General features: G+C 34.6%; 3 protein-coding genes across 3 annotated transcripts; 2 read left to right on the forward strand and 1 right to left on the reverse strand.

Moving 5' to 3' along the window:
* Positions 1-1,971: 1,971 nt before the first annotated feature.
* LOC145725036 (uncharacterized) lies at positions 1,972-3,298 on the forward strand. Its single transcript, XM_081973559.1, has 4 exons — positions 1,972-2,489; positions 2,548-2,735; positions 2,788-2,898; positions 2,957-3,298. Exons 1-4 carry the CDS (start codon positions 2,364-2,366, stop codon positions 3,141-3,143), a joined length of 612 nt encoding a protein of 203 aa, XP_081829685.1. The 5' UTR covers positions 1,972-2,363; the 3' UTR covers positions 3,144-3,298.
* A 3,452-nt stretch (positions 3,299-6,750) lies between these two features.
* LOC145724460 (uncharacterized) lies at positions 6,751-14,846 on the reverse strand. Its single transcript, XM_081972751.1, has 4 exons — positions 14,587-14,846; positions 7,526-7,713; positions 7,067-7,177; positions 6,751-7,008 (listed from the first exon to the last, which is right to left on the reverse strand). Exons 1-4 carry the CDS (start codon positions 14,722-14,724, stop codon positions 6,780-6,782), a joined length of 666 nt encoding a protein of 221 aa, XP_081828877.1. The 5' UTR covers positions 14,725-14,846; the 3' UTR covers positions 6,751-6,779.
* Positions 14,847-14,940: 94 nt separating this feature from the next.
* Positions 14,941-20,660, forward strand: LOC145725672 (uncharacterized). Its single transcript, XM_081974508.1, has 6 exons — positions 14,941-15,228; positions 15,289-15,477; positions 15,531-15,669; positions 15,717-15,824; positions 15,878-15,985; positions 20,522-20,660. Exons 1-6 carry the CDS (start codon positions 15,072-15,074, stop codon positions 20,658-20,660), a joined length of 840 nt encoding a protein of 279 aa, XP_081830634.1. The 5' UTR covers positions 14,941-15,071.
* Positions 20,661-20,928: the final 268 nt, after the last annotated feature.

The raw sequence follows: 20,928 nt of genomic DNA on the forward strand, positions 1-20,928 counted from the left end.
AAGCACTCTATAAGGCCAATAATCACTTATGGATGCGAGACATGGATAATAACTAAGGCTAATAAAGAAAAACTTTTGGTTTCCATCTTGACCCTAACAGGAACCAATATCGCATCAGGACGGAAACGCCGAGATTAGTCAGCTTTATGGCGACGGTGATATGGTCAAAGAAATTAATTCCAACGCCTAAGATGGTAAAGGGCCTGTTCATAGACTACGAGATGACAGACTGAGGAGGCTGATATGGGAGGAAAGACCGTTGGGAAAAATGCCACCTGGGTGCGTATTCTTGAAACGATAGAAGGAAGAGAGAAAGAACTGCAGAATGTGGCAGAAACCCGCCATGGTCAGCTTCTTCAGTCACATTCTATCAACACTTCTCTTGAGAATTCCGTTCCCTGCTTTCAAGAATTAGGACGCCAGAGATGGAAAGACAACATCAAAGCAGACCTCGCAAAAATGCATATCCCTCTGGACACCAATCTGTTGAAAGAACTACCCTAAACCCTCAAAAATAACTGAATTACAGGGTGCTCAAATTTCATACCACAATTTCAACTGATTTGTAAATTTGTTACATCAAATCAGCTTTTGCTAAATAACTCGAAAACGGTGAAAGTTACGAAAATTTTATGAGAGACCAAAAATGTTCCTAATTAAGTCTTTATCTCAGCACCGTAAGTTTGCGGGAACGATTTTGCTTCCAGTATACAGGGTGTGCATGAAATTTTGGTGATTCATTGTTTTTGGTCACCCTGTACGCAAAATTTTAGATAGACTTTTTTGCTTTACACCCTTTGAAAGAGGAGCTTAAGACGGTTAATTGGAGTGGTTCAGCCTCCCTGAACTCCAAAAATAACCGAGTTATAGGGTGCTCAAGTTTCAATGTGACCAAACTGACAAATTCTACTAATTTGGTTCGAAGATGGTTTGCAATGTAACCAAACTGACAAATTATACTATTTTGGATCGAAGAAGATAGTTTACAATGTGACCAAACTGACAAATTCTACTAATTTGGTTCGAAGATGGTTTACAATGTGACCAAACTGACAAATTCTACTAATTTGGTTCGAAGATGGTTTGCAATGTGACCAAACTGACAAATTCTACTAATTTGGTTCGAAGATGGTTTACAATGTGACCAAACTGACAAATTCTACTAATTTGGTTCGAAGATGGTTTACAATGTGACCAAACTGACAAATTCTACTAATTTGCTTCGAAGATGCTTTGCAATGTGATCAACTGACAATAAATTCTACTAATTTGGTTCGAAGATGGTTTGCAATGTAACCAAACTGACAAATTGTACTAATTTGGCTCGAAGATAGTTTACAATGTGACCAAATTGACAAATTCTACTAATTTGGTTCGAAGATGGTTTGCAATGTGACCAAACTGACAAATTCTACTAATTTGGTTCGAAGATGGTTTGCAATGTGACCAAACTGACAAATTCTACTAATTTGGTTCGAAGATGGTTTGCAATGTGACCAAACTGACAAATTCTACTAATTTGGTTCGAAGATGGTTTGCAATGTGACCAAACTGACAAATTCTACTAATTTGGTTCGAAGATGGTTTGCAATGTGACCAAACTGACAAATTCTACTAATTTGGTTCGAAGATGGTTTGCAATGTGACCAAACTGACAAATTCTACTAATTTGGTTCGAAGATGGTTTGCAATGTGACCAAACTGACAAATTCTACTAATTTGGTTCGAAGATGGTTTGCAATGTGACCAAACTGACAAATTCTACTAATTTGGTTCGAAGATGGTTTGCAATGTGACCAAACTGACAAATTCTACTAATTTGGTTCGAAGATGGTTTGCAATGTGACCAAACTGACAAATTCTACTAATTTGGTTCGAAGATGGTTTGCAATGTGACCAAACTGACAAATTCTACTAATTTGGTTCGAAGATGGTTTACAATGTGACCAAACTGACAAATTATACTAATTTGGCTCGAAGATGGTTTACAATGTGACCAAACTGACCATCATACTAGATAATCAATACTAATAGTTTAACTGGATGTTCAATATTAAAATAATTTGTTTTCTGTAAAATCCTTTAATCTTTCAATCATTGTTCATTATCACATTGAACTGTTCCAGTTACGTGACCCGTGCTATACAGATTAAGATACAAATTTGAGAGTTAGTATATGAACTAAGTCACATCTACTCCACATGCAACAATCTAAAAAACTCAGATATGTGTAAATGAGATGACAAATCTATTCAGATCCGCTAAATAAGCAACAGCCTGTGAACAAACTTTGTTTAGTTATTAGCTCCTGAAACTATACCTATTCGTTTTTTCATAATGCACACTAGAGAAGAAACCTCAAAATGAAAGCACAAATAGTATTGTTAGGATTGTTTGTATGTTGTATTTTATTACCTACAAATGGTAACGGGAGTAGGAAACGCAGGGTTAGAAGATACGTAGCTTTTCCTGAAGGTTCGTTATTTTCGGTGAGTATAACTCAAATCAAGTAGTAGTTTAGTCTAATAATTTTTTTACAAATTACAGACCATATTTTGCTTAACAAATCTCATGAAACTTCCAGCAGGATCTGACCTACTTTCTTTGAACATAAATTGGGGTATAGGTTACGAACTTCCAAACGACACAAGACCGTTCCTGGAAGAGTACAAACCTGCTATGAAAAGACGACATCGACGTGATTTGTATGGTCGTGTAGAAAAGGTGTTAAATTCGTAAGTAATTGTGTAACACCATCCTTGAAACAAATTAAACCCACTTCTTCAGAATGGGTTATGATGGTAGATCATGTTTGCTTAGAAGCCTTTGTGAAGCTGAACAACGTTTCACCAATCTGGATGACAATTTGGTTTACAAAGTTTTAAGTTTAATTTTTAGGTACGTTTTATTTATTACTTACTAGTTCTGTTTTTTGAGAAAAAAATACTTTTTACAGATTTCCTCAAGAGCCTTTACTGAAAACTGAACCGGATATACATCGTACATATCATTATGCATCTCAAATGGGCAGAAGCGTAAACGACGATGTTTTAGAAGTACCCCAAATTTGTGCTGAAGCTTTTCATTGTCCATTTTCTTTAATTGATTTTGCATTAGGTTACCATTCAGTTCCTGCATTATAAATCCTCTAAAGGCATGTTCCTAGTAATTGTTTTACTTTGCTCTAAGATTTACTGTGCTCTGTAAGACTGAAAGCGCTATGAGACCAATTAGGAACAGTTAATTAAAATAAATTAGTTGGACTTAAATTCAAAATAAACGAATTAAGGAAAAGAAATTCTGATTTTCATTCTGAGAAAAAACAATACAACAATCATAACAGACAATAACCTAACTTGATCGTATTTGGATAAATTGGGCATACCTATAAAAAATGTAAATAATTTTTTTAAAAAGGTGATTTTTCCACTAAAATCTTTACATGTGGGTTTTGGATATTAATAAAATTATATTCTGCATTAAATTCTCATCAATTCACTGAAAAATGGCGTCGATAACTCTACTGGGTGTTGAGATATTCAAATTTAAATATGTTTTATAGATAGTGAGGTCACTATGTGCTTTGACAGCTCGTAACTTTGGTTCTATGAGAGCTACAGGATGGATTTTTTTCTAAAATGTAGCTAAAACAATAGTTTATTTAACCATCCTGTATAGTTTTAGCAGAAAAATGTGTGCTGGCAGCACCAGGCGGAGAAATGTCAAAGTGAAATCAAGCCAAAGTTCAAAAAAGCATTACCTGCCTTGACAGTTCGTAATTTTGGTTCCATGACAGATACCGGGTGGATTTTTTTTCTAAAATGTAGCTAAAACAATTGTTTATTTAACCATCCTGTATAGTTTTGGCAGAAAAATTTGTGATGGCAACGCCAGGCGGAGAAATATCTAAGTGACACCAAGTGCAAGCTTAAAAAGTCACTATCTGCTTTGACAGCTCCTAACTTTAGTAGCATAACAGCTACAGGGTGGATTTTTTTACTAAAATGTTACTAAAACAATGGTTTATTTTACCACCCTGTATAATTTTATCAGAAAAATTTGTAGCGACAGTGTTAGATGAAACGTCAAAGTGACATCGAGGTAAATTTCAAAAAAGCACTGCCCGCTTTGACTGCCCCTAATTTTGGTTCCATGAGAGCTACAGGGTGGATTTTTTTACTAAAATGTAGCTAAAACAATGGTTTATTTTACCACCCTGTATAGTTTTATCAGGAAAATTTGTAGTGACAGTGCCAGACGGAGAAACGTCAAAGTGACATCGAGGTAAATTTCAAAAAAGCACTGTTTGCTTTGACTACCCCTAACTTTGGTTTCATGATAGCTACAGGGTGGATTTTTTTACTAAAATGTAGCTAAAACAATCGTTTATTTTTTATTTTACCACCCGGTATAGTTTTATCAGGAAAATTTGTAGCCACAGTGTCAGACGAAGAAACGTCAAAGTGACATCGAGGTAAATTTCAAAAAAGCACTGCCTGCTTTGACTACCCCTAACTTTGGTTCCATGACAGCTACAGGGTGGATTTTTTTACTAAAATGTAGTTAAAACAATGGTTTATTTTATCACCCTGTATAGTTTTATCAGGAAAATTTGTAGCGACAGTGTCAGACGAAGAAACGTCAAAGTGACATCGAGATAAATTTCAAAAATGCACTGCCTGCTTTGACTGCCCTTAACTTTGGTTCCATGACAGCTACAGAGTGGATTTTTTTACTAAAATGTAGCTAAAACAATGGTTTATTTTACCACTTTGTATAGTTTTATCAGGAAAATTTGTAGTGACAGTGTCAGACGGAAAAACGTCAAAGTGACATCGAGGTAAATTTCAAAAAAGCACTGCTTGCTTTGACTACCCCTAACTTTGGTTCCATGACAGCTACAGGGTGGATTTTTTTACTAAAATGTAGCTAAAACAATGCTTTATTTTACCACTTTGTATAGTTTTATCAGAAAAATGTGTAGTGACAGTGTCAGACGGAGAAACGTCAAAGTGACATCGAGGTAAATTTCTAAAAAGCACTGCCTGCTTTGACTACCCCTAACTTTGGTTCCATGACAGCTACAGGGTGGATTTTTTTACTAAAATGTAGCTAAATCAATGGTTTATTTTACCACCCTGTATAGTTTTATCAGGAAAATTTGTAGCGACAGTGTCAGACGGAGAAACGTCAAAGTGACATCGAAGTAAATTTCAAAAAAGCACTGCCTGCTTTGACTGCCCCTAACTTTGGTTCCATGACAGCTACAGGGTGGATTTTTTTACTAAAATGTTGCTAAAACAATGCTTTATTTTACCACTTTGTATAGTTTTATCAGAAAAATGTGTAGTGACAGTGTCAGACGGAGAAACGTCAAAGTGACATCGAGGTAAATTTCTAAAAAGCACTGCCTGCTTTGACTACCCCTAACTTTGGTTCCATGACAGCTACAGGGTGGATTTTTTTACTAAAATGTAGCTAAATCAATGGTTTATTTTACCACCCTGTATAGTTTTATCAGAAAAATGTGTAGCGACAGTGTCAGACGAAGAAACGTCAAAGTGACATCGAGTAAATTTCAAAAAGCACTGCTTGCTTTGACTGCCCCTAACTTTGGTTCCATGACAGCTACAGAGTCGATTTTTTTACTAAAATGTAACTAAAACAATTGTTTATTTAATCGCCCTGTATAGTTTTACCGGAAAATTTGTGGTAGCAGCGCAACGCGGAAAAACATCAAAGTGAAATCAAGCCAAAGTTCAAAAAAGCATTACCTGTTTTGAAAGTTCGTAATCTTGGTTCCATGAGAGCTACAGGGTGGATTTTTTTAGTAAAATGTAGCTAAAACAATGGTTTATTTTACCGCACTGTATAGTTTTATCAAAAAAATTTGTAGCGACAGTGTCCGACGGAGAAACGTCAAATTGACATCGAGGTAAATTTCTAAAAAGCACTGCCTGCTTTGACTGCCCCTAAGTTTGGTTCCATGAGAGCTACAGGGTGGATTTTTTTACTAAAATGTAGCTAAAACAATGCTTTATTTTACCACTCTGTATAGTTTTACCAGAAAAATGTGTAGTGACAGTGTCAGACGGAGAAACGTCAAAGTGACATCGAGGTAAATTTCTAAAAAGCACTGCCTGCTTTGACTACCCCTAACTTTGGTTCCATGACAGCTATAGGGTGGATTTTTTCACTAAAATGTATGTGAATTTGGGAATATTTATGAAATTGGCATTCTCTATTAAATTTCAGACTATGACATAAGTCCCTCGCTTTTACAAACAACTACGACGTTCGCGAACATAAACAATTAAGATACGGGGAAAGACGAAATAAATTAAGACCATACGAGGTAACGCAAAATAACTAAAAGTTTTTTTCGTAACAATATTGAAAAGCAAGACACTCAAATCAATGGTCAAATATCAGCCAGAAGTAAGTTTAGTGTAATTTCATATAATTTTTCATTTGATGAAATAAGTGTTTTATAACAATACTGACCAAAGTTTTGAGTATTTTTTTATTTTTCCATTTTAACTCTTGTAGTTTTTGAGTAATTTTCTCAAATTTGAAACGTAAATGACTCTTGCACTGGATTGTTGGACGTGTTTTAGAAGTGTCTTTCCTCCATCCAGTACACTTTGGAAACTAATTTTTTCGTATCACTCTTACCATTCTCCAGTTTTTTATAAAATAATTATTACAAAATATCATCTTTTGTCAGGGTTTTGAAAAAATTAAACTGCATCCTACTAAAACTTTTTTATGTAACAATTTTAAATAAGCATTTTCGAAGCATCGTGGATTACATTGGGTGGGGTCTGAATTTCGGAATAATATCCGAGCGCCATTTCTAGTAGGGAAAAGGGACAAGGGAAAATATTAGCACATCTTTTGATATCGTCTTTATAAAGGGTGTTCTCGTTGTCACTACCAACTGACGCCGCCCAGTGGTATATTTTGGTATCATCCGGTTCATGTGGCAAAATTGGTTCTTTAGGAAATCTAAAGTTTATAAAAACAAACCGTTTATTTTTTAATGTAAAATTGATGGAATAATTACCTGAATATCAGACCTATAATGTGGTGGACTAAACTATCTTCGCGACTTTTGAATGATCTGGTTGCTTCGCATAAACCACGTAAAACACAAGATCGACCATTGTATCCCATCCTTAAAATGACAAAAAGTATATAGAAGGAGGTCCAGTTTTAAGTGTCAATAATTTACCATTTCGATAGCCCCTCAAAAAGTAACTTGACATGCATTATGTCATTTTCTTGATAAATGCTTGGAACAAGAACAATTTTTAAACTGAAATTTGAAGAACTGCATCTTCCTTAGAAAGCGTCTTTCAGGAAAATTACAAAAGTTCAACTTATTTTTTGATGGGGTATCGAATGCTGAATTATAACTGCACCACCCTGAATAAATTGAGTAAGCTCTGGTAAAATCTAAAATTATAACCAAATTTTGGTTTTAAAACAATAATAAACCTTGATGGCATTAAGTGTGACTTACGAGCTTAGAATATCTTCCACTTTGGTATAAAGTTCACGTCGGTTTCGTCGTTTTTGAGCTGCACCATAACCATCCAAAAAAGGCTTAGTGTCATTGGGCAAGTCATAAACCAAGCCCCAATTAATACCTTCTGAGAATATGTTTGCACCGTCTGTTATACCCATTTGGCTGGTTAAGCAAAAAACAGCCTGAAATGATATAATTAATTACTAAATTGAGATTTTTTGGCATATTAATAACTATTTTTTAGGTTTAGGTTTAGTTAAAATAAACAGCATTTCTGAAATATACAGGGTGGTCCAGTTTTAAGTGTCAATAATTAACCATTTGATAGCTAATCAAAAAATAAGTTGACTTGCATTATGTCATTTTTCTGAAAAATAATACAGTCCTACAAATTTCCATTTAAAAAATCGTTTTATAGTTTAAAACTGAACATCCAAGACTTGTGAAAGTCCAAATTTGTACTGAATAGTCTAAAAACTTTTTTACTACTAGGAATGGTCTTATGATTCGCTTTCTCAGACTGCCATCCTGGTTGAGTGTCTGAAACTGGCATTCAAGAACTAAAAAAAGTCCGGAAATCAAGACAAAGATTGTATTGTGCATAAAACTCATTTTTTACTACTAAAAATAATATAAAAGTTGACTTTTAATGCTAGAACTGACTTTACTAGGACTAAAGAGAGTCCAAAGGTATATTTTCAAGGCTTTAATTGGTGTACAACTCAATTTTCTGGACTGGACAACAAGTCTTGAAGTAAATTAAATTTTCGGACTATTTTATTTCTAAAAATTAGTTCTCAAGACTATTATTGTAGTATTTGGTACCAACATTTTTTACTTTTATTACTGAAGAAACTTGACTTTTGGAAATAGTCTTAAACTCGATTTTTTAGTCTTAAAAAGCACTAAAAACAGTCTGAATTTCTTAGAGATGCTACAATTTATTGCACCTATGAGTGTAGAAGTCAATTTAATAGTGAAGAAGCTTGAAATAACATTTTCAAGATTATGGTCAGTGGACAAACTGGCTTTCAGGCCTGATAAGTCAAAAACTTTGTAAAGATAGTCTTGAAACTCGATTTGAGGCACTGAAAACAGCCTTAAAACACTAAAAACAGTCTAGTTTATTAAGAAATACCCGAATTTTTAGCACTGAGGTTTCTAGAAGTCGATTTAATAGTGACAAAGCTTGGAATGCTATTTTAAGTCTTTGAAGAATGTAAAAATTGTTTTTTAAGTTTGCTATGTCAATAACTTGGTGAAGATAGTCTTGAAACTCGATTTTCCAAGCTGAAAGCAGTTTTGAAGCACTAAAAATAGTCCAGAATTCGAAGAAAATGAAAAGCAAAGTAAAAAGCACGAAAAGTTAATTTTTAAGACAATTTTCATGAATCTAATGTCAATGTCCTGCATCTAAGACTATTTTCAAGACTAAAATATTGAAATTTGTCTTCAAATTATGAAAACTTACTTCAAATGCAAATTTTAAGCTTCTGATGTCACTTTTCATTAGTTCAGTCACATTTTGGGGTTCAAGTCAATTTTTAAGGTTTAAATGTATGAATTTGTAGTAACAAAATCTTGAGAAAAGTAGTTTTTATGTCTACAAGTAATTTTTAGTATTAAAGTCTCTCGATTTGCATGAAAACTGGTAACAAACACAATTTTTAAGCTTCTGAAATTTTCATCTTTTCTAATTCAATTTTCAAAACTAAAGTCTTTTAGTTTGTCTGAAAACTATGAAAACTGGCTACAATAATATTTTTTAAACTTTTTAAGTGAATTTTCCGTTTCCAAGACAATTTTTAAGTTGGGTTGGGTTAGTTTTGGGTCTTTGACCGTAATAACGTGTAATAAAGTGCTTGTTCCAAATTTGATTAATATTGCTCCAATGGTCTGACAGTTATGACAAAAAAAAACGATTTTTTAAACAGAAATTTGAAGGACTGTATTTTCCTTAGGAAGCACTTTTCAGGAAAATGACATAATGAATGTTAACTTATTTTTTAATTGGCTATGGATTGGTGAATTATTGACATTTAAAACTGAACCACCCTGTGTACAATCTTTATTTCGTTTACAACGAAACAGGCTATCGACCAGTTTGGTCTTTCTGCCTATGTGATAAGAGATACATACTGTAATATGATTACAAAATAAAGTATAACTTAACTAGGTAAAGTTTTTATTAATATTAATGTACAAACACAAACATAAATTGAAGATATTGAAACAGCTTTACTTCATAAAACCAAACAGCTAAAATATAATTTTAGGAACCTTAAGAACCATGCAATAAGGAACCAAGTAAAGAAGGAGATCAACGACAAATGCTGATTGCGGAGCAGACTGACAACACAGAAGATCAAATAATGATACTTGCTGAAACAACAACTAATGTCAAAGATAAGTACCTGAAGAATGATGAAGCGAAACATAAATCATGGATGACAGAAGAAATTTTGTTACTCATACAAAAGAACAAGCAGATTAGATGAGTTCAAATGTACGTAAGAAAGTAAGAGAAGTTACAGGAAAGGTCAAAAAGAAAAATATGGGAAAACGTTTAAATGATGAAGGAGAGCTGATTGTGGATAGAGAAGATATGAGAGAAACTTTGAAGAAGTATATAGAACAATTGTTTTTTTTGTTGAGAGAGGAGACCCACCTCCATTCAGGCTGAATCCGGACTAGATTTCATAAGAAAAGACATCCAGTGTCGTCATCGTCATATTCCTGACTGCCACTTTCAATAACATCTACAATACTGGAAACGTTCCAAAAAAAATGGATTATCTGAATTTTTACCGTTACCAAAAAATCAGGGAGCCAAAGCGTGTGGTGACTGCAGAAAGCTGTTCCTCAAAATTATTTATAGGATCTGCCAAGTGTCACATACACAATTTGGATGTATGAAGACCATGGGTACAAAAGAAATACTTTTCGGTCCACTGAAATTCCAGTGCTGTAGGTATATGAACTATGATATTACCAGCTGACTACCAGAAGGCGTTTGACAGACGAAACCACGAAAAGATGATAGATGAATACGGGAATGGATGATACAGATCTAAGGATCATCTGAAATTTTACTACTCTTAAAATTAATATGGAAAAACAAACCAATACAGTAAACATTCTTCAAAGAGTCATTCAGGGTGGTATATCCTGTTGCCACCCATATTTTAATCTCTACCCGGAGAAATTCTTTGAAAAGGCCGTTGAGAATTGCGACATAAGATATTTTACTGAATGGAGAACGAATGAACAACATCCGGTATGCAGATGATACAGTGATACTGACAAAATGAATGTCTTACAAGCTCTAATAAAAAAAATAACGTCAGCAGTAAATATGGCTTAGCAAATAACATTGATTATACTAAATTCATGGTAATCAGTAAAGAAACTGGTGAAAGATACTGCTTAACGATCAACAGCACACCAATAGACAGTGTAGCACAGTTCACCTATCTGGAGAACCATGAACGGAATTCTCAAGAGAAGTTTTGATAGAATGTGACAGAAGAAGCTGACAATGGCGGGTTCCTGTCACATTCTACAGGTCTTCCTCTTGATAATTCCCTTCCCTCGTTTCAAGAATCCGTTATTGTCAGCTTCTTCTGTCACATTCTATCAATACTTTCCCTGAGATTGCCGTTTCCTTCTTTCAAGAATTAGTCCCAAGTGTGGGATAGAGAACGCAACGGCCGCTTTCAACCAATGTGCTAAATTGTTTAAATGTTTAAGAGGTTCAACCTCAACATCGACAACAAAATCAGACTCTTCCGATGCTATTTTCTGGATTCTTCTCTATGAGATGGAATCATGGACATTAACAGAGGCAACACAAAGAAAACTCGAAGCCTCTTGATGAACCCCATCAAGAGAAGAAGGCTTGAGTAGCTTGGACATGATTATGAGGAATAAAACCAAATATCACTTAAGGCGACCGAAGCTATTTATTGAAGGTGGAAAAAGTGGTAGAAGACATTTGAAAATGTGAATGAAGCCATTTGAAGATTGCGAAAGCTGTCAAAAGCTGTTTTATAGTGGCAGAAACAGTTTTAAGGCGTCACGACAATCAAGAAGCCATTTTAAGATTGCAATAAGTTGAAGAAGCTATTTTAAGACGACCGAAGCTATTTATTGAATGTGGAAAAAATGGTAGAAGACATTTGAAGATTGCAGAAGCTGTCAAAAGCTGGTATACAGTGGCAGAAACAGTTTTAAGGCGTTGGGAGAAGGAAGAAGCTATTTGAAGATTCCTGAAGCTGTTTTACAGTGGCAGAAACAGTTTTTAGGCATGGGGAGGAGGAAGAAGCCATTTGAAGATTGCAGAAGCTGTTTTACAGTGGCAGAAACAGTTTTAAGGCGTTGGGAGAAGGAAGAAGCCATTTGAAGATTTCTGAACCTGTTTTACAGTGGCAGAAACAGTTTTTAGGCATGGGGAGGAGGAAGAAGCCATTTGAAGATTGCAGAAGCTGTCAAAAGCTGTTTTACAGTGGCAGAAACAGTTTTAAGGCGTCGGGAGGAGGAAGAGGCCATTTGAGGATCGTAGAAGCTGTCAAAAGCTGTTTTACAGTGGCAGAAACAGTTTTAAGGCGTTGGGAGAAGGAAGAAGCCATTTGAAGATTTATGAAGCTGTTTTACAGTGGCAGAAACAGTTTTTAGGCATGAGGAGGAGGAAGAAGCCATTTGAAGATTGCAGAAGATGTCAAAAGCTGTTTTACAGTGGCAGAAACAGTTTTAAGGCGTCACGACAATCAAGAAGCCATTTTAAGATTGCAATAAGTTGACGAAGCTATTTTAAGACGACCGAAGCTATTTATTGAATGTGGAAAAAATGGTAGAAGACATTTGAAGATTGCAGAAGCTGTCAAAAGCTGTTATACAGTGGCAGAAACAGTTTTAAGGCGTTGGGAGAAGGAAGAAGCTATTTGAAGATTCCTGAAGCTGTTTTACAGTGGCAGAAACAGTTTTTAGGCATGGGGAGGAGGAAGAAGCCATTTGAAGATTGCAGAAGCTGTTTTACAGTGGCAGAAACAGTTTTAAGGCGTTGGGAGAAGGAAGAAGCCATTTGAAGATTTCTGAACCTGTTTTACAGTGGCAGAAACAGTTTTAAGGCGTCGGGAGGAGGAAGAGGCCATTTGAGGATCGTAGAAGCTGTCAAAAGCTGTTTTACAGTGGCAGAAACAGTTTTAAGGCGTTGGGAGAAGGAAGAAGCCATTTGAAGATTTATGAAGCTGTTTTACAGTGGCAGAAACAGCTTTTAGGCATGAGGAGGAGGAAGAAGCCATTTGAAGATTGCAGAAGATGTCAAAAGCTGTTTTACAGTGGCAGAAACAGTTTTAAGGCGTCACGACAATCAAGAAGCCATTTTAAGATTGCAATAAGTTGAAGAAGCTATTTTAAGACGACCGAAGCTATTTATTGAATGTGGAAAAAATGGTAGAAGACGGGGAGGAGGAAGAAGCCATTTGAAGATTGCAGAAGCTGTCAAAAGCTGTTTTACAGTGGCAGAAACAGTTTTAAGGCGTCGGGAGGAGGAAGAGGCCATTTGAGGATCGTAGAAGCTGTCAAAAGCTGTTTTACAGTGGCAGAAACAGTTTTAAGGCGTTGGGAGAAGGAAGAAGCCATTTGAAGATTTATGAAGCTGTTTTACAGTGGCAGAAACAGTTTTTAGGCATGAGGAGGAGGAAGAAGCCATTTGAAGATTGCAGAAGATGTCAAAAGCTGTTTTACAGTGGCAGAAACAGTTTTAAGGCGTCGGGAGGAGGAAGAAGCCATTTGAGGATCGTAGAAGCTGTCAAAAGCTGTTTTACAGTGGCAGAAACAGTTTTAAGGCGTTGGGAGAAGGAAGAAGCCATTTGAAGATTTATGAAGCTGTTTTACAGTGGCAGAAACAGTTTTTAGGCATGAGGAGGAGGAAGAAGCCATTTGAAGATTGCAGAAGATGTCAAAAGCTGTTTTACAGTGGCAGAAACAGTTTTAAGGCGTCGGGAGGAGGAAGAAGCCATTTGAGGATCGTAGAAGCTGTCAAAAGCTGTTTTACAGTGGCAGAAACAGTTTTAAGGCGTTGGGAGAAGGAAGAAGCCATTTGAAGATTTCTGAAGCTGTTTTACAGTGATAGAAACAGTTTTTAGGTATGGGGATGAGGAAGAAGCCATTTGAAGATTGCAAAAAGCTGTTTTACAGTGGCAAAAACAGTTTTAAGGCGTCGGGAGGAGGAAGAAGCCATTTGAGGATCGTAGAAGCTGTCAAAAGCTGTTTTACAGTGGCAGAAACAGTTTTAAGGCGTCGGGAGGAGGAAGAAGCCATTTGAGGATCGTAGAAGCTGTCAAAAGCTGTCTTACAGTGGCAAAAACCGTTTTAAGGCGTTGGGAGAAGGAAGAAGCCATTTGAAGATTTCTGAAGCTGTTTTACAGTGATAGAAACAGTTTTTAGGTATGGGGATGAGGAAGAAGCCATTTGAAGATTGCAAAAAGCTGTTTTACAGTGGCAAAAACAGTTTTAAGGCGTCGGGAGGGGGCCTTAAGATGGCAGAAACCATTTGAAGATAGCTGAAGGTAGCAGGAGCTATTTTAAAGTGATCTAGCTAGCTATTTTAAGGTGGCAGAACGTGGCAGGAGTCTTTTGAAAATGACAGAAGCTCCTGCGACAGAACCCACTTGAATGTGATCGAAGCTACTTTAAGATGGCAGAAGCGATTTTAAGGTGAAGGATTGTGCCAAAAGACATCAGAGAGTAGACAAAGTGGCAGAAGCTACTCTAAGGTGTTAGGTAACTGGTTGTAGCAATAATCCAAGTTAAATCAGTCTAGTCACTAGAAATTTTAGTTGATAATACTACAACTTAGCTAAGAATATCTTAAACCTGATCAGTGCAATGATCAAACTTACAAGGTTCACCTTTTAAGTCAAACTTTTGTTTAGACCAAGACACCATTTTACAATGTAAGAACACATTAAACACTAAGGAAAATGCCAATATGCATTAGTTAATCTAAATTGGCAAACATGTTATTTTTTAAATATTTAGGTAAAAATACATACCGAAAAAGAAGCTCCTTCTGGAAATGCTACATATCGTTTTTTTCTTAATAAGTTTTTCCTTTTACGCACACAATCCACTTCTTGCGTCAGAACAATAATACTACAGAAACATATTACAACCGTTTTAAGGGTACACATAACGCCAACTAAATAATAGTATTGAATCCGTAATAGGCAAACAGTAAGTACATCAATAGCATTCTGCTAAACGGCGACAAATGTGCGTTAATCTTTTCTTAACCCATATTCTGGTTAGAAACTTTCCATGTGACTGATATTTTTTATGTAAACATTATATGTATAGTTGAGTCCTAAATGGAATCCATGGAGTTATGATTGTTAGCTATGCAAAAACACAAAAAACTATTTAGGTTACTAGTTAAATCAGATTCAGCCACTCTGATCCTAATTTGTTAAGCAAACAAAGAGGAAATGATTTTAGACCGGAACGGTAACTTGGAGACTGTTTTGATTTTCAAGCTGACATGAAATTTGCTATGGAAACTGCTTCATTAACAATAATTATTGCTATATTAATTCAAATTAATGAAGTCACTCTGATTGATTTGGAAAGTAATAAAGTTGTGAAATCAAGAAAGAGGCGGTATTTGGTGTTTCCTGAAGGTGCTTCATTTCAAGTAGGTAAGCAACCATTATTTCTTGATCACATACTCTAGAATAATGCACTTAATACATTTTTAGTGTATGATTTGACTTATCCTGCAATTGCTTTACAAGGAAATCTTATTACTTTTGGTAACACCGCAGCTATGGCATGGGAGTTGCCTACCCAACCAATATTCTTAAATGAAACCAAATTTAGAGATGACAAAACCGAGACTACAACTGCAAAATTCAATTCAGTATTTATTGATCACTTACCTGAAACAGGTGAAAAGTAACGATAGTAAAAATTTGTAATTACTAATTGCCTGAACAACCAGATTACTCAGATTGGGACCACAACACTGATAGAATGTATTTAAACCCCTACAACCGAGACTATCAGTTAATGCAATATGATCCAAATACCTATTACAGAACTCAACCTCAAAGGTTTTGGAGTCATCTAAATAATCACAGGTAATGTCAATCACTAACGTGTACACTCAAATTAATTTTCATTGTAGTATAAGACGGATTCGAGGTAGCAAGAGATTCAAACGTACTGTAGCAGAGCATATACAGCGACGTAGCAGACGAGATGTTTTCAAGAAACTAGAAACTTTTTTGACTTCGTAAGTTTTAAAATTCTTGTTTTTTGGTTTGCGTCTGTGATAATTGTTTCAAGAATGAAGAAAAACGGAAGAGAGTGCGTATTGAAAACGATCTGTCAGGTGCGCAAATTATCTTCCAGGAAAGGTACATTCTGGCAGGAAATTCTCAAAGCGATTTTTAGGTAAGTATTTTAGTTAGGTGTGATAAAAAACCGAAAATAGTTTACATATCAGCCATCATAACTTTTGTCTGAGTAGTTACATAGTAAAATATAAAACTTAGTCTAAATTTGTGATGGGCGTACATTTAGTAATAATGGAAAAGTGAAATTCAGTGTGACTGGAAAAATTACCAATTTTACCAGCAAATTCCAATTTGACTGAAATTTGCCTGAAAGATATCATTTTCCTTTCATGGTTATCATTAAAATAATTTTCAGTCAATATTGGCAAAATAAAATCCTGAAAGTTAAAGACTGTTTGATTTGTTATTTATTGTTTTAGAGATTTTGGTTTATTACTAATAAAATAAATTAAATAAAACTTTTCTGACAAAGTTATTTTCGTATCAAATGAGTAAAATCTTATAAAATTTTCTATAAAATAGCATTTTCAGGTTTTTCTTACTTTTCTTGATTATCATGTTTAAATTTTGACAAATAATATGTTTTTGAGATGACAAAAATGACGATTATTTACACGATTTGTAATTTACATTTACAAACTGACAATTGTCAAAATAAACTGTAATAAATCTCAGAAACACGTCTTGTTTCGAACACTGTGTTAAAGTGTAATTCAGGAAAATTTTGACATTTTGACACTAGGGACAATTATCACGTGGTTTTTGGAGGATAATTTAGTTAGGCAGTAACGTGACCAATGTCAAAATAACTGTCGTCATAAATCTCAGAAACACGTTTTGTATCGAAAACTGCAAGAAAACTTTTCTAAACCCTGATTTTTGCACCTTTTGAGCACAGTTTCATAACTTGCTTGTCAAACCCACTTGGAGTGTGAAGATGACAGTTTTAAGCACATTTTTGGAATCCTCATTAAATTTCTTATCGAATAACGTGAAAAAAGACTACAAGATTTGATACAGTCAGTGAGAAAATCTGTATTAAAGTTTGAACTGTCAACAAACACAGTTTGAAAGGACTGTCATGAACAAAATCGCCTCTAAAACCCACTTGGAGTAAGAAAATGACTATTTGAAGCACATTTTTGGAATCCTCATTAAATTTCCTATCCAATAACCTAAAAAAACCCCGGCTAAATTTGGAACAGTCAGGGAGAAAAGCAATATCAATGTTTGAACTGGCAGAAACACAGTTTGAAAGGACTGTCATGAACAAAATCGCCTCTAAAACCCACTTGGAGTAAGAAAATGACTATTTTAAGTACATTTTTGGAATCCTCATTAAATTTTCTATCCAATAACCTAAAAAAAAACCCGGCTAAATTTGGTATAGTCAAGGAGAAAAGCAATATCAATGTTTGAACTGGCAGAAACACAGTTTGAAATGACAGTCAAGAACAAAATAGCATATAAAACCCACTTGTAATGGGAAAATGACAGTTTTAAGCACATTTTTGGAATCCTCATTATATTTCTTATCCAATAACCCAAAAAAAAAACGGCTAAATTTGGTACAGTCAGGGAGAAAAGCAATATCAATGTTTGAACTGGCAGAAACACAGTTTGAAATGACAGTCAAGAACAAAATAGCATATAAAACCCACTTGTAATGGGAAAATGACAGTTTTAAGCACATTTTTGGAATCCTCATTAAATTTCCTATCCAATAACCCAAAAAAAAAACGGCTAAATTTGGTACAGTCAGGGAGAAAAGCAATATCAATGTTTGAACTGGCAGAAACACAGTTTGAAATGACAGTCAAGAACAAAATAGCATATAAAACCCACTTGTAATGGGAAAATGACAGTTTTAAGCACATTTTTGGAATCCTCATTAAATTTCCTATCCAATAACCCAAAAAAAACGGCTAAATTTGGTACAGTCAGGGAGAAAAGCAATATCAATGTTTGAACTGGCAGAAACACAGTTTGAAATGACAGTCAAGAACAAAATAGCATATAAAACCCACTTGTAATGGGAAAATGACAGTTTTAAGCACATTTTTGGAATCCTCATTAAATTTCCTATCCAATAACCCAAAAAAAAACGGCTAAATTTGGTACAGTCAGGGAGAAAAGCAATATCAATGTTTGAACTGGCAGAAACACAGTTTGAAATGACAGTCAAGAACAAAATAGCATATAAAACCCACTTGTAATGGGAAAATGACAGTTTTAAGCACATTTTTGGAATCCTCATTAAATTTCCTATCCAATAACCCAAAAAAAAACGGCTAAATTTGGTACAGTCAGGGAGAAAAGCAATATCAATGTTTGAACTGGCAGAAACACAGTTTGAAATGACAGTCAAGAACAAAATAGCATATAAAACCCACTTGTAATGGGAAAATGACAGTTTTAAGCACATTTTTGGAATCCTCATTAAATTTCCTATCCAATAACCCAAAAAAAAAACGGCTAAATTTGGTACAGTCAGGGAGAAAAGCAATATCAAAGTTTGAACTGGCAGAAACACAGTTTGAAATGACAGTCAAGAACAAAATAGCATATAAAACCCACTTGTAATGGGAAAATGACAGTTTTAAGCACATTTTTGGAATCCTCATTAAATTTCCTATCCAATAACCCAAAAAAAAACGGCTAAATTTGGTACAGTCAGGGAGAAAAGCAATATCAATGTTTGAACTGGCAGAAACACAGTTTGAAATGACAGTCAAGAACAAAATAGCATATAAAACCCACTTGTAATGGGAAAATGACAGTTTTAAGCACATTTTTGGAATCCTCATTAAATTTCCTATCCAATAACCCAAAAAAAAACGGCTAAATTTGGTACAGTCAGGGAGAAAAGCAATATCAATGTTTGAACTGGCAGAAACACAGTTTGAAATGACAGTCAAGAACAAAATAGCATATAAAACCCACTTGTAATGGGAAAATGACAGTTTTAAGCATATTTTTGGAATCCTCATTAAATTTCCTATCCAATAACCCAAAAAAAAACGGCTAAATTTGGTACAGTCAGGGAGAAAAGCAATATCAATGTTTGAACTGGCAGAAACACAGTTTGAAATGACAGTCAAGAACAAAATAGCATATAAAACCCACTTGTAATGGGAAAATGACAGTTTTAAGCACATTTTTGGAATCCTCATTAAATTTCCTATCCAATAACCAAAAAAAAAACCGGCTAAATTTGGTACAGTCAGGGAGAAAAGCAATATCAATGTTTGAACTGGCAGAAACACAGTTTGAAATGACAGTAAAGAACAAAATAGCATATAAAACCCACTTGTAATGGGAAAATGACAGTTTTAAGCACATTTTTGGACTCCTTATTAAATTTCCTACCTAATAACCTGGAAAACACTACAAAATTTGCTGAAGTCAGGGAGAAAAACAGTGTCAAAGTTTGAACTGCCAGAAATCCAGTTTGAATAGACAGTTACAGACAAAATCGCGCGTAAAACCAAAAATGACTGTTTTAAGCACATTTTTTGAATCCTCATCAAATTTCCTACCCCATAACCTGGAAAGGCACTACTAAATTTGATAGAGTCAGGGAGAAAAGCGGTGTCGAATTGTGAACTGCCAGAAACCCAGTTTGAATAGACAGTCGCAGCCAAAATCGCCTGTAAAACCCACTTGGAGTGAGAAAAAAACTGTTTTAAGCACATTTTTGAATTCTACATTAAATTTCCTATCTAACAACCTCAAAAATTACTGCAATATTTAATACAGTCAGGGAGAAAAACGGTGTCAAAATTTGAACTGCCAGAAACACAGTATTTGTAATTTACCAGAAATTTACTGGTAATTGACCCATTACTAGTTTAAACAAAAAGACAGTTTTTATTGTTGATATTTTTGATGCTTTGCTGATACTAGCGATTTCTCCACACTGTGGGCTTCAAAATAGTATATTATTAAGCAGTGAGATGTTTGTGTTCTTTTTATCAAGTAATTGTTACATAACAAATCCCTTTTTGGTGATAATGGAACCTATTACCTTCTATATTTTTAAATAGGTTTCATAATTCAATTGTTAATTATTTAATTAAAGGATTTTCTGAAAAACCCTATTATCCAGAATATTACACCATAATATCGTGATGTTTCAATAATGTAAATTTGCTGGTCGGTCACTTCTTTCTTGCTTACCTTTAGCTACTTTTTGTTTCCTGGTCTTTTGCTTCTTTATTTATTATTACCTTCAAAACCGGATTTTTTGTCATAATTACTATGTGTATTTTGCTATCTGGTCTATATTTAAATTTAGTCTTCAAATATTTGACAGGTTACAGATTTAATTTAATCTTATTTCAATCCAACCTAACCTAAACCATTAATTATCAGAATATTTTTTTTAAGATTGACTATTTGAGCTTGAAATCAGTATTATCGAAATAAAGTAATAACTGAAAGGTTTTATTTTAAGAACTCTAATCAGAATTAACTGTTAATTCCTGAAGTTCATTTTACAGCTTACTATCTTCTTGTTAAAAATAATTCTAACAAGCTAAATAAACATAGTGATTCTAAAGGTTTTCTAAGAACAGATATTCTGTACGTTTACTGAATCCACTAAAATGATACTCAATTTAAAAAATTTTAGATCAAAATTTGATGTGCGACCAGATGAAGATCACTATGATAAGGCAGCCGCTCTAGAACACGATTGCGAGAAGATGTATCCAGAATGTCCAGGGCATGTTTTAAGTAATTTGTTCAAAATTAAATTGAAGAAAAAGTAACTAGTGTTTTTTTTTATTAACATCCTTATTCAGTAAGTTTTTTCTGCGTACCAGAAAATATAGTCGTAGATAAGTTTCTAAAGATGTTGCAAGTATACGAATTATTGTCCTGCAATAGTACCAAATAGTAATTAAGATAGCAATATAAGAACAATAATGCCTGGACACACTGGTGTCCCTGGAAACTCACAGACAGATGGAGGTCTCACAGACTCGCCAGCATGGGAACTAGAGAACTGCCACTGGGGCCTGCATCTAGTGTGGAAAT

The sequence above is a fragment of the Ips typographus genome, linkage group LG2 (genome assembly GCF_016097725.1).
Source record: "Ips typographus isolate SLU linkage group LG2, UJ_Ityp_2.0, whole genome shotgun sequence".
Classification (NCBI taxonomy): Eukaryota; Metazoa; Arthropoda; class Insecta; order Coleoptera; family Curculionidae; genus Ips; species Ips typographus.

What these genes read in the sequence shown, in the direction of transcription:
- LOC145724460 (XM_081972751.1), bottom strand. Translation starts at nt 14,724, where the DNA reads ATGTGTACCCTTAAAACGGTTGTAATATGTTTCTGTAGTATTATTGTT. An exon ending in CAGAAGGAGCTTCTTTTTCG is followed by an intron (nt 7,714 to 14,586) that starts GTATGTATTTTT and finishes ATATCATTTCAG; the next exon opens with GCTGTTTTTTGCTTAACCAG. An exon ending in ATTATAGGTCTGATATTCAG is followed by an intron (nt 7,009 to 7,066) that starts GTAATTATTCCA and finishes TATAAACTTTAG; the next exon opens with ATTTCCTAAAGAACCAATTT.
- LOC145725036 (XM_081973559.1), top strand. Translation starts at nt 2,364, where the DNA reads ATGAAAGCACAAATAGTATTGTTAGGATTGTTTGTATGTTGTATTTTA. An exon ending in GTAGAAAAGGTGTTAAATTC is followed by an intron (nt 2,736 to 2,787) that starts GTAAGTAATTGT and finishes CCACTTCTTCAG; the next exon opens with AATGGGTTATGATGGTAGAT. An exon ending in GTTTTAAGTTTAATTTTTAG is followed by an intron (nt 2,899 to 2,956) that starts GTACGTTTTATT and finishes TACTTTTTACAG; the next exon opens with ATTTCCTCAAGAGCCTTTAC.
- LOC145725672 (XM_081974508.1), top strand. Translation starts at nt 15,072, where the DNA reads ATGAAATTTGCTATGGAAACTGCTTCATTAACAATAATTATTGCTATA. An exon ending in AGGTGCTTCATTTCAAGTAG is followed by an intron (nt 15,229 to 15,288) that starts GTAAGCAACCAT and finishes ATACATTTTTAG; the next exon opens with TGTATGATTTGACTTATCCT. An exon ending in AGTCATCTAAATAATCACAG is followed by an intron (nt 15,670 to 15,716) that starts GTAATGTCAATC and finishes TTTTCATTGTAG; the next exon opens with TATAAGACGGATTCGAGGTA.